Source organism: Canis lupus, chromosome 2 (genome assembly GCF_003254725.2).
Source record: "Canis lupus dingo isolate Sandy chromosome 2, ASM325472v2, whole genome shotgun sequence".
NCBI classification, from domain to species: Eukaryota; Metazoa; Chordata; class Mammalia; order Carnivora; family Canidae; genus Canis; species Canis lupus.
Genome location: NC_064244.1, coordinates 7,447,517 through 7,463,299, shown reverse-complemented (window position 1 = coordinate 7,463,299; position 15,783 = coordinate 7,447,517). Strand labels below are relative to the sequence as shown.

At 43.1% G+C, this 15,783-nt stretch overlaps 1 protein-coding gene across 18 annotated transcripts in view; it reads left to right on the top strand.

Annotated features, from left to right (window-relative positions):
- The window catches only part of KIAA1217 (KIAA1217 ortholog), a 432,659-nt gene that overhangs the window by 370,032 nt on the left and 46,844 nt on the right, over positions 1-15,783 (top strand). For 13 of the 18 annotated variants that reach the window (XM_049099758.1, XM_049099757.1, XM_025463930.3 and 10 more), the window contains 2 exons: positions 1,642-2,474; positions 15,649-15,753. In XM_049099758.1, coding sequence (XP_048955715.1) covers positions 1,642-2,474; positions 15,649-15,753 — 938 coding nt within the window. The remainder of the gene's footprint in view (positions 1-1,641; positions 2,475-15,648; positions 15,754-15,783) is intronic. The other 5 variants (XM_025463933.3, XM_049099775.1, XM_025463935.3 and 2 more) reach the window with 1 other exon arrangement.

Sequence of the window (15,783 nt, the reverse complement as noted above, 5' to 3'; positions counted from 1 at the left end):
GTGTTGGGCATTAAGGAGGACGATGAGATGAGCACTGGGTGTTATGCTTTATGTTGGCAAATTGAGTTTAAATAAAACTAAAAAATGTTTTAAATTAAAAGTTAAAAATATGTAAATTCCAAAAAGAAAGCCTGTTCAGCCTCCACATCCAAATTAAATATTAAGTTGCTAATAAACATGTTCTATTTGTTACTCATTCAAAAAAAATCTACTCCCCTAGCAACTTTCAGATATACAATACAGTATTATTAATTATAGTCACCATGCTGTACATTACATCCCCATGACATTTATTTTATAACCGCAGTTTACACTTTAGACCCCCTTCATCCATTTCAGTCAACCTCAATGTCCTGCCTCTGTCAACCACCAGTATGTTCTCTGTGTCTATGATTCTTGAGTCATTGATTCTTTAGTCATTGTTTCTTCCAAAGGAGAGCTAATGGAAGACCCAGTGGGAGTCCTCACTCTCTTGAACTGTATGGGAATGACACAGCCCAGAAGTCACTGCTGCCTGGGCAAGAAGTAGCCAGCTTCTGATGGACTACTCCATCAGGCTCCCCATCACATGGCAGCCCCAGAGGGTCTTTCTGAGGATTTCCTATCTCTACTGTGCCTGAAATTCTCTCCCCTCTTTTTTCCCTGTCCTCCCTACTATGAGTTTTGCCTCCAATTGCATTCTTATCTCCTAGACCATTATTTTCTCCCAACTTCTTGGAGCTGGTTTTTCCTAGGCTCAGGGAAAGCGTTGGCGAATTAATGAATGAAACTTACTTCCAAGCTTTCTCTGTGCATCTTCTTACCCTCTCTGGCCATGTCCCTAGATTGTATCTGCTTGGAAAAATAGGAAAGATGCTTACTATTTTCCAGGCCTAATATTAGAAAAATATGCTCAGGAGAAATTTTAGAAAATACAATTTTAGCACTTTTGATAACATTAGATCCACATTTATTAAGTATCTTAAAGAAGCTATGACCCCCAAAATGTAAACCACTGCACTACTTTCCCCCCAAACCTCACAATGTTGAGCTCTTTTTGGGTGTTTCTTGTGATTGCTGCAACAAACTACTACATACTGAGTGGCTTAAAACATCACAAACTCATTACCTTACAGTTGTAGCCATCAGAAGTCCAGAATGGGTTTCAAAGGCCAATACCAAAGTGTTAGCAGCACCACATTCCCTCTGGAAGCTTCAGGGGAGAACCCATTTCCTTGCCTTTTCCAGCTTTTCGAAACTACCTTCATCCCTCAGCTCCTAGGTCCTTCTGCCATCTGCACAATCAGCGGCAGAGCATTTCAACCTCTCTCTCTGATCCCGCTTCTGTTCTCACACCTCCTTCCCTGACGCTGACCCCTTCCTCACTCTGTAGTGAGGTGGCATTAGGTCCATCTGGACAGTCTGGGATAATCTTCATATCTCAATATTCTTAAAAAGGAACATCGCAGAGTCCCTTTGGACACATAAGGTTCCAGAGATTAGAGTGTGGACGTGCTGCAGAAGGAGGGGTCGTTTAGCCTGTTGCAGCAGGAAGGCCACACTGTCACACTGAGCCATCTCTAAAAATTAAAATTAAAATTTTAATCTCTAAAATTAAAAATAAATAAAAGTAGATTTTCTAACTTCTTGTTTTATTTTCAGATGCAGAGAGAAATTGTTTATGCGAGAGGAGATGGGCCTGGTGCCTCCCGACCTGGATCCACAGCTCATCCGCCTCACGCCATTCCAAATTCTCCACCATCCACTCCTGTGCCCCATTCCATGCCTCCTTCCCCATCCAGAATTCCTTATGGGGGCACGCGCCCCATGGTTGTTCCCGGCAATGCCACCATCCCCAGGGACAGACTCTCCAGCCTGCCAGTCTCCAGGTCCATCTCACCCAGCCCTAGTGCCATTTTGGAAAGAAGAGATGTAAAGCCGGATGAAGACATGAGTGGCAAGAACATCGCAATGTACCGAAATGAGGGCTTCTATACTGATCCTTACCTTTATCACGAGGGGCGGATGAGCATAGCCTCTTCCCACGGTGGGCACCCGCTGGACGTCCCTGACCACATCATCGCGTATCACCGCACAGCAATTCGCTCGGCCAGTGCTTACTGCAACCCTTCTTTGCAAGCAGAGATGCATATGGAGCAGTCACTGTACAGACAGAAGTCAAGGAAGTACCCAGAGAGCCACCTGCCTACCCTAGGCTCCAAAACACCCCCCGCCTCTCCTCACAGAGTCAGCGACCTGAGAATGGTAGACATGCATGCCCACCTCAACGCCCACGGACCCCCTCACACCTTGCAGCCCGATCGGGCCTCTCCCAGCCGCCAGACCTTCAAAAAGGAGCCAGGCACCTTGGTGTATATTGAAAAGCCACGGACCACTCCAGGATTAGCCAGCATTGTGGACTTCGGCCCTCCTCTAGTGGAGAAGCAAGTGTTTGCCTACAGCACTGCTACGATACCCAAAGACAGAGAGACCAGGTAAGGGGGTGCGGGCAGCCGAGGGTGGTCTGTGCCTTTGCGTGGTTGAGGGCTGCTCTGCAGAGTGAAACCCAGGGAACAGATGTTGGCTAAGCCCCAGCCCATGCAGCACGCCCTGCAGATGCTGCAGAAGCCACAGAGTAGGATCAAAGGCCATCTTGGTCTGCAAAGAGTTTGTGAATTGGTGGGGGTCAGGTGAAGCAGGCCAATCGCTGTGCCAAAGGGGGGCAGACATGCTCGCTGCTGTCATTGCGAGCCTGCGGAACATGGGTCTCGCATTGTCATCATTAGTGTCAGTCTGAACAAATGGCAAGAAAATTGTGATCAGCAGAAACCTTTTGGACAAAAAGACCAGGAGCTCATGAAAAGGAGTGAGTGGCTCAAGTTTTAACCGTTTGAAATGGCAATTTGGGTTTTTCCATATGGAGTGCAATTTTGCTTTCTCATCTGGCCTTGGGAAATGGAAAGAATGTGTCACTGTCTGTCCTCTAAGGTAATAAAGCATGAATTTGCATAAGAATAGAATGGTTTCAATTTAATACTCATTCAGGAGTGGTACTGAAATCAGCAAAATTTTTATAGCAAATGAGACACTCTGAGTATTTAAATTTCTCTTTTAATATACACTTTTTTGGTGTAACTTACCAGCCCAGTCCATTTAAAAAAGCCCTCCAAAGTACTTAAGAGGAAAGCTAATTTTATTAGAGGGAATTTCTCTAGCCTGAATTGGTTGAAGGAAGCCAACATAATCATTATAATCATAAAAATCTAGTCAAAGAAATTGAGTCTGAAAGAGGTTAAGCATTTTACCTGTTGTCATCTGTGAATTCAGAACGGATGCGAGAAATAAGATCTGGATATTCAGTGACTCAGCACGTTATTAGAACCACTCTTCCCTTTTTCTTGCCAAAAGGACAGTATCATTTACATATTATCATCAACCCAATTTTTAAAAAGATTATTTATTAAAGAATCCATACCTTTTATCACCGTGCAATCTTTTGCCACATGAAGGAGACCTGTGAGCCACATCTTTGCCCAGCAGAGAAGTAAATTTAGAGGTGAATTCTGAGCATTTCAGCCAGAATTCTTCAGAACTTGTTTCAGGACTAGATGCTAAGTAACTGCTCCTGAAGGATATTTACAGTCATAAACATGGTAGCATTTGCATAATTATGCTGCTAAATATATACAGGCCATTTAAAATATAACTGCCCTAGCTAGTATATTTGCACAATTATGCAGCAATGGGGAAAGAAAGAACATTTTTGAAGATTTTATTTCTGAAAAATGAATGTGAGTACTGTGTCAAAGAGAAATTTTTAAAAACAAGAGCTCCTAAAACAGTTATTGAAGCACAAAATTACAGCCCATTGCTTGTGCCTATACTGTGCTGTTACCTTAGATACATTTAATTTGTGTATTTGAAGAGTTCAGCCCCTAAAAGTCTACCTTCGTGAGGGCAGAGTCCTATAAAGTGCCAAACCGAATTCTGTCGTCATTTCATAATATTAAACAGCAAACAAATCTTGAGAGTGCTTTTTCTACGAAACTCTCAAGTGAAACTTTGCATCTAAGATGTGAAGCTACAAAAACACAGGGGGAGGACTGAAAAATCTGTAGCGATGCTTTCTTTTGGGCTCTGCTGGATTCAGGAGCTGTTCAGAAGAAATAGCCCGAATAGTTGCAGGATGTTTGAATTTCTTTCTGATTTCAGTACTTAGGAAACCTCCAGTGGTAGTCTTTCTTTCTTTCTCTCTTTCTTTCTTTCTTTCTTTCTTTCTTTCTTTCTTTCTTTCTTTCTTTCTTAAAAACATGATTTTATAACCTCTCTATTGACTTGAAAATGAAGAGTTAAAGATGAAGTCATTTCATCGTGGTCCTTGTATTTAGTCGTATGTCTGATCTAAAGCATTTGGCTTCTCTTTTCTTACAAAGATGTTTCCACAAAGCATCTAGTGATGACAAATTATATATAGAAGATCTGGGGGGAAAAATCATGTAGGTAGTAGAACCTAGGCGAAGGTTTGGCTCTCCTCCCAAGATAGCCATGGATTTGGGGCGTAGAGGAGCAGATCATAGCCACTTGACTTTCAAGATAGCAATTCTCATACCTGAATTTTTAGGAAGAAAATGATCTCAAGTGAGAAGGTGGCTTTATCCACATGACTTCCCTTCAGCCGGGACCCCGAGAAAATGGTCCACGTAGCTATGGAGGAGTGCCGTGGGCAGGGGACAGTATGTGACAGATGACTCAGTATCTGAGGCTCTGTCTTCCCTAGGTTATAAAATTTCTTCATTAAACAGCATCGTTATTTCTATTCATGGCACATAAAACAGCCCTTAAGAATTGTAAAAATCTAGGACATTTATGTTTTGCAACTTTCTATTTATAGCTTGGATTCTATAATGTAAAATATCGAAATTCAAGACTGCTTGTTGCAAAGTGACTGGTAGCTCCCTTCCCAAATGTGTGACAGATCCCTCCTTGTGTAATATTTTTCAAGACGTGGTAAGCTTGAACTGAGATCGTATTTTTACACCATTCTACACTTACAATAGCTAAATTCCAAAAAATGAGTCAAGAACCCACTGGGGAGTAAATTCTTGCCTTGCCTAAGCACCTGTATTTGGAGGAAGAAAAGCCATAGGCGATCCCGTTGTGATTTCTAAGAATTCCCCAGATTGAGAGATGCAGAGGTCCCTGTCCTGGGCACTTGGAAGAGGAAGGAAGCTTCTGTGTATGGGGGAGGGGAGAGACCTGCATAATAACTGGTAGTTTGTTCTGTTGTTAATCATTTCCCATCACTTTCTTATTTGAGAAGGATTATATGTTATTGTGTTGGTAGCTTTGAGGGGTGGGATGCATCACTTGATTGAACAATCAGTTGAGTGAAAGTTTAAATTCAGATTATATTGTTGAAAGACGTTCACGGTGACTGGCAGACCTATACTTTATCCTAAAATTAATTATTATTTTTTTCCTTTTTCTGAATGCATAGTCAAAAGTAAGCCACATCAGAGACCTCCTAAGTGGATAAACTTGGGCTCTTTCTAGAACAAGGTTTCTTAACTTCTGCACTTATTGCTATTTTGGGCTGGATAATTTGTGTTTGCCGGGCAGAGGGGCTCTCTGCTTTGAAGGATGCTTAGTGGTGTTTCCAGTTTCTACCCCACCAGATGCCTGGAACAAACTCTGCCCAACCCTGCCCTAGCCATGACAATCAAAATGTCTCCAGACATTGTCAAATGCACCCCCTGCAGGGGGGGAGGGGGGAAGGGGGCGGATACAAAATGCCTCTGTTTGAGAAGCACCACTCTAAAGGAATGTTGGACTTTTTCTACTTAATGAAGTAGAGAAATGAAAGAGTACCCCACTCGAATAGTGTCAGTTGTGACATTCATAAAATGTGGATCTTAACAATCATTACCCCAATTCTACCCTTTACCTCTTGGTAAAGCAACTTCATTATTGTGAGAACTTGCGGTTATTACCTCTGATTCAATCATCTGAGATCAACCATTAATTGAGAGGCAGCAATGTGCAGTGTTTATGAACGTCAAGTCCAAAGCCAGACCGCCTGGGCTCAATTCCCAGTTCTAACACTTGGTAGCAGCTGAGACCTTTGACAAGTTACTGCATCTCTGCTCTCAGTTTGCTTATCTGTAAAATAGGTATTATAATAATAACACCTACCTCGTGGGAGAGAACAGCTCGTTGTGATTAAGTGCCAAGTGTTCCATATGGTGAGTGCTTGAGCGTTCCTACTTTGCACAAAGCACTCTACTCCATGCTACTAAACAGAGATCCATACAGAGAGATGGCTAGGACAAGGATTGTGCCTAAAGAAGCAAGGAGACAAATTGTCAAGTATAGCACCAGGAAGAACGTGGAACAGGTGGGGGGTGTGGAGGGAATAAAACTAAGTGTGAACAGAGACCAGAATTAGCTGGGTTTAAAGATCCAAATTAGAATGTTTAGATTATCAGAGCTACTTTAAAAGCCATTTCAGGAGAGCAGTTAGAATTATCTCTTCTTGGGACCAGGAGCAAAAAGACAAGCCAGGATTAGGGCATCTTTTTAAAGGCACCTGAGCTGTAGGATTGATGACAAAGATACCTAACCAGGTAGAGCTGATGGTGTTAGGTCATCTGTTTTGATGCCTAACTGTGCCTGACTGATTCAGCTCTTGTCTGAATTGCTTTACCATGTCGCTCTAATGATGGATCAGTAAATGTTTATTGAGCCCCTCTTAAGTGCTGAGCTGTGAACTGGATGCTTTATGGTGCACAAAGAAACATAGCTGTGGTCCCCACGCATAAGGATATAAACTGGGAAGACAGTCATAAAACATTAACAGCATGAGTCAAACATATATGCAATCCCACGGTTGAGCACAGGAAGCTTCTGAGATGCAGACTAAAAACTATTTCATAGGAACAACCACAAGAGTAGGATTTCATTCAGGGGTGGTGCCCAGAGATGCTCTTCTTGTCACCTGAGAGTGACACCGTCTCCTAACGAAGCTGAGAGCAGGGAGGATGCCGTGCCAGGTCACTAAGAAGGAAAAGTGTCTCTCCCTGAGGCTGGAGCTCCAGGGGTGGGGAGGATCTGTCCTCCACATCTCCATGTCCAGCTAGAAAGTCAGGACACGTATTTCTTGAAGACAATGAAGAACAATGATACCACTAATAATATGCTGTAGGTTAAAGAGGCTTCCGTGGGCCAGCTGGCAATCTAACCACCATTTATTCCAAGTTCTAAACAATGAAAGTACAAGTAAACTTTTCAGTGACAAGACCGTCATAATTTGGGGACTGCTTATACATAATTAATTCAAAAGAAGCGATACAGATAGTAATTGCTATGAATTCAGAAAAAAAAAAAAAGGCACTTTTCCCGAACTTGTGCTGGTCTGGGAGCTTTCATGAGAATGCCGGGATGGACTGCAGTTGAAGGGATATACACAATGAAATAAAGAGATACCATTTGGAAAGACAGACTGATCTTTATCCTCTAAATTTGCTCTATTTCTGCCATTAAGGTACTATAGAAATGGCATCCAGATATGATGTCTCAGAAGTCAAATCAGTGCCAATAAATTGAATTATCCCTTCATGCACAGGAATATAACTTCACGGTTAAGTAATATTTGCCTGTCATTCCTCAGGCTGCCGGATTCAGGCAAGAGCTGACTGGTAAACATGATACTTAACCAACTGACAAATTTATGAAGATAGCTCTGCTCTTACACAAGGGATATCCTATCAAAAATACCAGTGGAATGGATGTCACAAGGTCTGTGTTACTTTAAGCAAACCAATTTCTCAAAAGGGAAAGCCATCATCTGTCACTAATTAGATGAAATTAAAATGCACCCCTGTATCTCCTTTGAATATTCACAAGGTGCTGTCAGTCAGATGCCTTAGGTCTGAAACCAGAGGCAAAGCCAGAGTAACCTAAATACTGTGTGATTCAGATAATCCGCTTTCAAAGAGAAGAGGAATAAACGTTTGGAGACAGGTTCGGGCTCCTTAAACTATGGCGAAAGCAGCTGAATGTAGAGTCAGTGTGGCTGTGACCCAGCCTGAAGATGGGGGTCCTCTCAGTAGCCCGATGGCCCCAGGAGCTGGATAATCCTGAGTCCTCAGGATGTCCAGGCCACATTTTAGCTTCTCTTGTGACCGGTTGTCCTTCTGTCTGGTGGAGATCACGGAGACTTTACACTTGTCTTTACTTGAATTTTTGGAGTTTATTTTTCATGAATGAAGTGATGCAAAAATCATCAGACCTAAGCATTATTCAAACTTGCAAAAATTGCAGGTCTTAAAAAGACTGTATTGTCCACTACATTCATGTATGGCCAACTGACATAACTAGTCAATGCTTCCTCTCCCTCTCTGTCCATCTTCAGAGTTGAAGGGGTCTTAGAGACCGCTGTGCTAATCGCTGACTTTACAGGAGAAACAGACAGGAGATTTCCCAAAGGCCCAGTGTCTGGAGCTTCTCCAGCCAAATGATGTTATCACTATCAAACTGTTTCAATATTTTTTTGTCTTTGTAATAAAAACAGTATGTCCCTAACTCCTCCAATAAACACAAATAGCTAAGAAGACAAAATACAAAAAGACACAAGGGAGGCCAACTATAAGAAATATCTTCCTTCTTTTTCCTGAGTCATTATCTTTTGAGTTCATGCCAAGATTTTACAGATCAAAAGCAGGTGGGAGTGGAGAGCGTATTTGCATAGCTCCCAAAGGACTACTCAAGAGACCATCTCTCCATCACCTCCAACACCATCTCTTGTTGGAAGGTAAATTACAGGCCCCCAGTCAGGTAGCTGGAACATGAATGAACGGGCTATTTATACTGGTTTGTACATGTACAAAATCCGAGATGTCACTTCCAGGGCATGAATATGAAAAATTACCCCCAGGGAAGAGAAAGAAAATGCAAAGTAAGTGATTTCATAAACCAGGGTGTAGGCTCGTCCTGGGGAGTGAAGGTTCTCATCTGGGAAATGGAGTGCTTCTCCCCAGTGGTGAGTCACTATGTGAGGCAGCTCAGAGCCATGCAGGGAGCTCTAGATGTGGGGGTTTGCAGGTGAACCAGTGAGTGCCCTTCAGAGAGCCCCCACCTTGCTAAGCCTCCACGCCCTTTGCCGTAGCAGGAGGATGATAGTGTGACCTCTCAATGGTTCTGTGTAACTTAAATGAACATGGGTATAAACAGGAAAGTGAACTGGAAAGTTCTATAAATAAAAGGAAGGAGTAGCGGCTCCTTTCTGCAGGGCCAGTGGATCTGGCCATTTGGATCTGAGAGACTGTGTGTCCTCATGCCTGGCTTTGGACTGTATTCTGGTTCCAGCCAGAACAGCCTGCCCACAAAGCAGGTTGTGAATTAGATTAAAGACTACCTGGAGAACTCCCAGGCGCATTTGCTGTGCCGGGCAAGAATGCAGTTGGCACATGGGCAAGGGATGATTGTGCTCCAGGGGAACTGGGTGCGGCCAAGCTTAGCCCGACATGCTGGGCCCGACCTGCTGGGCTTGCCACGCCCTCTTTTATTTTATTTATTTATTTTTTGCTTGTCAAAATCACTAAACCAGAATGGAATGAAAACTGTGGGGCCTGAATAAGTTTCTTCCAACCAGAAAATTCTGTAATTCTAGACTTTTAAGTCTGGCAGCATTTCAGACACAGTACTCTTGGAGTACTGGGCATAAGAAAACTGGCACCTCTGTTTAACGAGAGGTGGAAGCCTTTGAAGGCCCTGTTTCCTCCGCTTGCTGAGAGTTCATTCAGCCTTTTATGTAACCTGTCCCAAGCTCCTTGTTCACTGGTTTCCTGCCTTTGAACTTGTTTGGCCTTTCCTACCTCTGGGACTTTGCACTTGCTCTTTCTCTGCCTCCTGCACAGTGCTCATGCTCAGTAGCAATCACTGAAGTCACTGGCAATCAAATGTCACCTGGGTGCTTTCGGGTAAACGGCATCAATTGCAAGCTAATCTGTGAAAAACTATATAATTCAGGGAATACCATCATTCCCACAGCATTCTTTCCCCACATCTCATCATGAACCTTCATTTTCTTTGCCTCAGTGAATTTATGAAGGAAGATTAGAAATAGTTTCCCTCCCCCTAGATCCTTGTAAATGGGGCTCTATTTTTGCCTGTTTCTTCATTGGCATCATTAGACATGTATATCTTCATGGCCACAAGTAAAATCCAGAGCATTCCAGGTGAAGGCCTTTGCTTTGGTCTTTGTTTCTTTCTTGACTTGGGGGAAAGCTGGACTCTCAGATCTAGACAGTGAAACCATACTGAGTAAGAATTGAAGGTCAGAGTATGTCTGTGAAGAAGAGCTGAGGATCTGTAATGGCCAACTTTTGAAAGGGTTGCCTAAGCAGATGTGGAAGCTATAAGAGATAATGAACTGAAATGTGTCAGACAGGAGGCCAGATTCCCATGCTGAAGTCATCCAAGGACATGTGAATATCCGAGATGCCAGTAGGGCATTTACAGATGAGGAAGCCCAGAGTTTAGAAGCATGACAATGTTGAAAGGTCGGACAGAACAATGGATTGAAGCAGTAATAGGAAACACAGAACATACCCAGTCTTCCTTCTCCATGAGCAGAAGACAGGAGGAGAGATAAGCAGCCTTCAAGGTCAGTGTTATTTATACACAACAGTTCTTCGTGACCCTCTGTATCTAGTTGTCTCCTACGGACAAGAAAAATTGCCAGACATGGTTACATACGATGGTACAACGATGATCTAAATGTGTACCAAACACTGCAGCACATTGCAGTTACTGCCAACGCTATCACTATCTCCTCAATAAATCTAGACATTTCAATGAGAAGTTAAATTTATTGGGAGTTTTTGGAGGAAGGTTTCTAGTTCTTTCACCAATAGGTTAACATCGGGCAGAAATAGAAAGTTTGCTGCTCAGAGTCCTATTTGAAGCTTTACCACAAATTCAGATCATTGGAATTCCAGTGTGTTCAGTTGAACTCCTCTGAAAACAGTGACTTTAATTACTTTGGTTCCCCACCCCCCGCCCCCATACCAGAGAATCAGGACATGAGCAAACAAGGGCATAGCCTCGCTTTAAGCCTATTCACTATTCAATTCTGGAAAATGCACTGCCAAGACTGGAAGGGTTTTAGTTCACTTAGATTTCTCCCAGAAACCAAAAAAAAAAAAAAAAAGAGAGAGGGGAACTTTGAGAAAGGAATGATGATACTTTCTTCACTGCTGTGTCCACAACAGCTTGTTCTGTGCCTAGCACATGCTCTATAATGTTGATTGATGGCTTGTTGTTTATGACTTTCTGGGGAGAGAGAGATGACAAGGAATGATCAGGAACTGAACAAAAAAATAATCACAAAATATCCGCACTAGAAATGAATTGATGTGCACTCCCCACCCCGTTAGCACTCTAGAAGGCCAGCCCCCGTTACTGTCCTTGTGCCTGACCATCCTGCACCGGTGGGTTTCAGCATTGGTAACTGGTTCAGAAGGTGAGTGCCCCGACTGGGGCTGATCACATCAGCTTGGCTGACCGGTTTCCCTCAGCTCCCTGACACTTCCTTTGGTACTTAAAAACATATCCTTAGGGTTTCATTATAGAAGAATTATCAGTCTCCTAGTTGGCTTGTTTTTTAATAGCCATTCATTTACTTCAATATACAATGATAAGGACTTAATTCAGGTTTAATGAGGCTTCAGTCAGCACAAAGACAAGTCCCTAAGTCAAATGTTGAAGGTGAAAACTTTTGAAGTCAAAAGTAGGATAAATGGGGTTATTGGCTAAAAATAGGCCCCCAAATGCAGACACTTTTCCCTCCCTGTACTCTGAAGACAGAGAGCAGACCATGCAGTCTGGGCTTTGCCTCAGCACGGGTAGACTCGGGCTTGCAAGGAAAGCTGGTTGTAGCAGAGGGAATTTAAATCCTGGGATCAGCACTTTGCCTGGGTTGTACTTGAATTTCTTTTTTTATTAATATTATGCTTGGGCCCCAAGAAGATGCATTCAGCCAGACTGACTTATGGCACTAAATGACTAGTTAACCATTACATACTAATCACATAAATATGGTTTATGCAATGATACAAAATGGTTTATGAAATCACTCTTAAACCATCTTTTCAACAGTAATTATACCAGTTCTGTAATTCCTTAAGCCAAGCAATATTGGCAAGAATTGGCTTCAGCACCTTTAATATTCTGATGGTTATCATGCAGAGTTGCCACTGCAGTAAAATGACAGGGTCGTATTTAATTTCTCGTCTTCCAGTGCATTTCTCTTTTTTCCTTTTCACATTAAAACATACTTCATAACATTTCATCATGGGAGAAGGCTGCATAAGTTTCCAGTTGCTGTAATTTAGTTAAACCATAAAATTGTTTCCAGATTACCAACCATGAAATGGAAAGACAATCTTATTTATGAATTTATAAATCAGATAATCTCCCTCAAATGAATCCTGAAACCAGAAACACTTTGATGATTAAATAGGAGGGAAAAAGTTTTCTCATTACCATGTGTCAAAAGAATTGTATTTTTGTAAAGTGGTTTTGGCCAAGGCAGTGGAACACGTGCATGCGGCGCCTTGGTCACGTGAGGCCCCACTGTTCCTGGACAATGGCAGAGAATTGCTCCTCCTCAGCCATCAGGCTCAAGTCTTCTAAACTCTCAAGGCTCTGACAGATCATGTCTCCTTCTTGGTGGCCACACCAATGACATAGCCCATAGGAGGCCACTCTAGGAGCGTTCACAATCACTCAGAGATAGAGAGTATGTGTGTACAGGACCGAGTAGAGAGCTTTGCTCCAAAGCATCCAAACTCTTATCCCAGGCAGTTCTGTGATTATGTCCACATCGTGTCTGATGGGTAAGGAAGAGTGGAGTGCTATGTGGGTGTTATCTTTCTCTGCATCCTAAAACCTGTCTGGGGGAAGCCCAGTGAGAAGCCAAGTACCCATTGAGCCAAGGAAAAGGCCAAAGGCATGTATGAAGCCCTGTGGAAGCCTGTGTGGAGAGGACCCAACCAGTGCTGTGACATCCTGCACTTATTACATGGTGATGAGGCCACTGAAGGGCAGTGTTCTGAACCTGGAATGTTTCAGGGGCTTTGCTTGGTTTTTAATGCTGCCGCCCTCCTTTGTTAAATCAGGTAATGAAAGCTGTTGACCGGAGAGAGCCTTCAGAAAAAACACTGATTAAACCCTAATCAGAGCCTATGTTGGAATCCCTTCTGTCATTTCCGCCCGTCAGATTCTCATTTAATCTCTGCAGTCATTGCCTTACCTATTTCTCAACATTGCTCTCATCTGTATCTGGATCGGTGGTCACTGTGCCTTCCTATCTACCCTCTAGCTTCACAGACTCCTTTAAGCCACTTCCCAACCAAAGCTGCCACTTAAAGAAGGAAGGAAGGAAGGATTCCTTTGCATTTGCCTAGGATTGAGTAAGAGCAGTGAACTAGTACCATGTCAAGGAGGTCTGAATGCACTTCCACTCAGAGTCATGCGCTTGACTCCGGCATTACTGTGGGAAGGATGGGGGGCACTAGACAACTTTCTTCGAGTGCTCAGCACATCTGCTGGGTGTCATTCATTTACCAAAAATCCATTTGTCTAAGTTTATGTCCCCCACATGGCAGGTGGCATGATCACCCACCACCATCTTTTCTTTGCCCCTTGGGTCTGATAAACTTGGGATTTCTACTGGATGTTTACTAACCTGATTTCCTGATTGGGATTTCGTACTAAGTTCTCTGTTTGGCACATGCACTGTCTTATGGCAGAGAGGAGGCCAAAAGCCCAGGTAAGACTCAAAATGCTTGGCAACTCAGAAGTTAAGCCTTCATTACTCTGCCTGGAAACAACTGGAAAGTCACTCCATGGAATCTCTATGTGTGATTTCTTCTCTCCACACCAGTAGAACAAAGAAATCATACTATTAACTCTCCAGTTGGGTATTTTTTCCTTACTGTGTTTACAACCAGTAACTATTCAGCCTGCATGACTTCCATCCAAGAAACTCAGTATTGTGACAGAACCATCCATTTTAAAATAAAGAAAATGCCTGGAATTCTGAAGCCAGAAACTTGTAATTGTGAAATTAAGCTCAGTGTTTCATAGAGCACTAAGGGTTATACTCCCAAGGCAAAAACACAAGGCCAAAAGATTGTGTATGGACAAAATTACCCTTGAAAATCCTCTTGATTGTACAGACTTACAGATACATCATCAGTCATTTAGTCCAACTTAACCAGTTATTTTTTTTTCTAGTGAAGGAATAGTCCACCGTGATTTTTCCCACTGGATACCAGATAAAGAAGTTGGCTTGTGTTTAAAAGCCATGGTGTATGAATATGAATATACTGTTTGTAGTACAGGAATCACCATTGCTAACACTACCAGGGGCACATAGGGTGTAGACCCGCAGTGAGGAGTGGGGTCACTTCTCTGTCTCAAGCTGACACCTGCTATGACCCCTGTGGATGGGGTACGTTGGCAGCTGAGGTACCTGCACTATTCAAACCGTTCACAGCTCTGTCCCTTGTATTGCTTGAAACTACCACATGTGTATAATCGAATTCACATGCAGTGACCTCTGCACTGCCCATTCATCCTTAGTGGGGAGAGGTCACTTTGTTGTGGTAATGTTTTTATCATGTGGTGAAAATAATGGTAATACTGTGAAATTGCTATTGTCCAGGGTATAGAAATATGAACCTATTTCAAAAGCCAGACTAGGGATCCCTGGGTGGCGCAGCGGTTTGGCGCCTGCCTTTGGCCCAGGGCGCGATCCTGGAGACCCGGGATCGAATCCCACGTCGGGCTCCTGGTGCATGGAGCGTGCTTCTCCCTCTGCCTGTGTCTCTGCCTCTCTCTCTCTCTGTCTCTGTGTGACTATCATAAATAAATAAAAATTAAAAAAAAAAAAAGCCAGACTATTTGTGATGTAGCAGCAGCGAGCCCTGAACAGAGAGGCACAGTATCTGTGCATGGTGCATCACTGAGAGGATTTTTCATTTGTGTCTTGAGATGGTCAAATTGTCAGGGATGTTTGTCTTCCTGCTTGATTCTGTAGAAGTCCCCAGGTTAAGGTTCCTATGGCAGCCAGACATTGATTCCAATCATATTTTTTCTTAAGAGACATTCATTTGCGTTGCTCTTGGGCTATGAAACAATTATTACTCCACACTCCACAAACATCTCCATCACTGACACTGAAACCTGGCAACGGCCTCCCAGCTGATGAGTACCGCTTGGAAGTCTGTGCCACCAGGCCACAGCTGGCCTAGGACACCACTGACACCAGAGACAAAATTGCGAATGCAGGGCAGAAAGTCGCAAGAACACTCTGGGCAAACAATTATTTCAGAAGGAGGCACTTCTCAGTTTTCCGGGAGGCCTGTGCTCACTCATCTTTCTGGTGTTTTTTCAGTGAGATCATTGGGTTAATATTAAACTCTAATCATCGAATCTGGAACTCAGCGGGGATCTGCAGGCTTTTCACATTCCCCGGAGCCAGGATGGGGTGAACTTTGGCAGCCAACTAGGTGGTACATTTTATAACCCTCAGGTGATCATTCACCTAGACAAACCAGTCTGAAAGTCAATATAGCTTTAACAAACAATTCTCTTGTTTTACAGAGAGAGGATGCAAGCCATGGAGAAACAGATTGCCAGTTTAACTGGCCTGGTTCAGTCTGCGCTTTTTAAAGGGCCCATTACAAGTAATAGCAAAGATGCATCTAGGTAAAAAGAAGAAAGCAAACCAATGAAAAT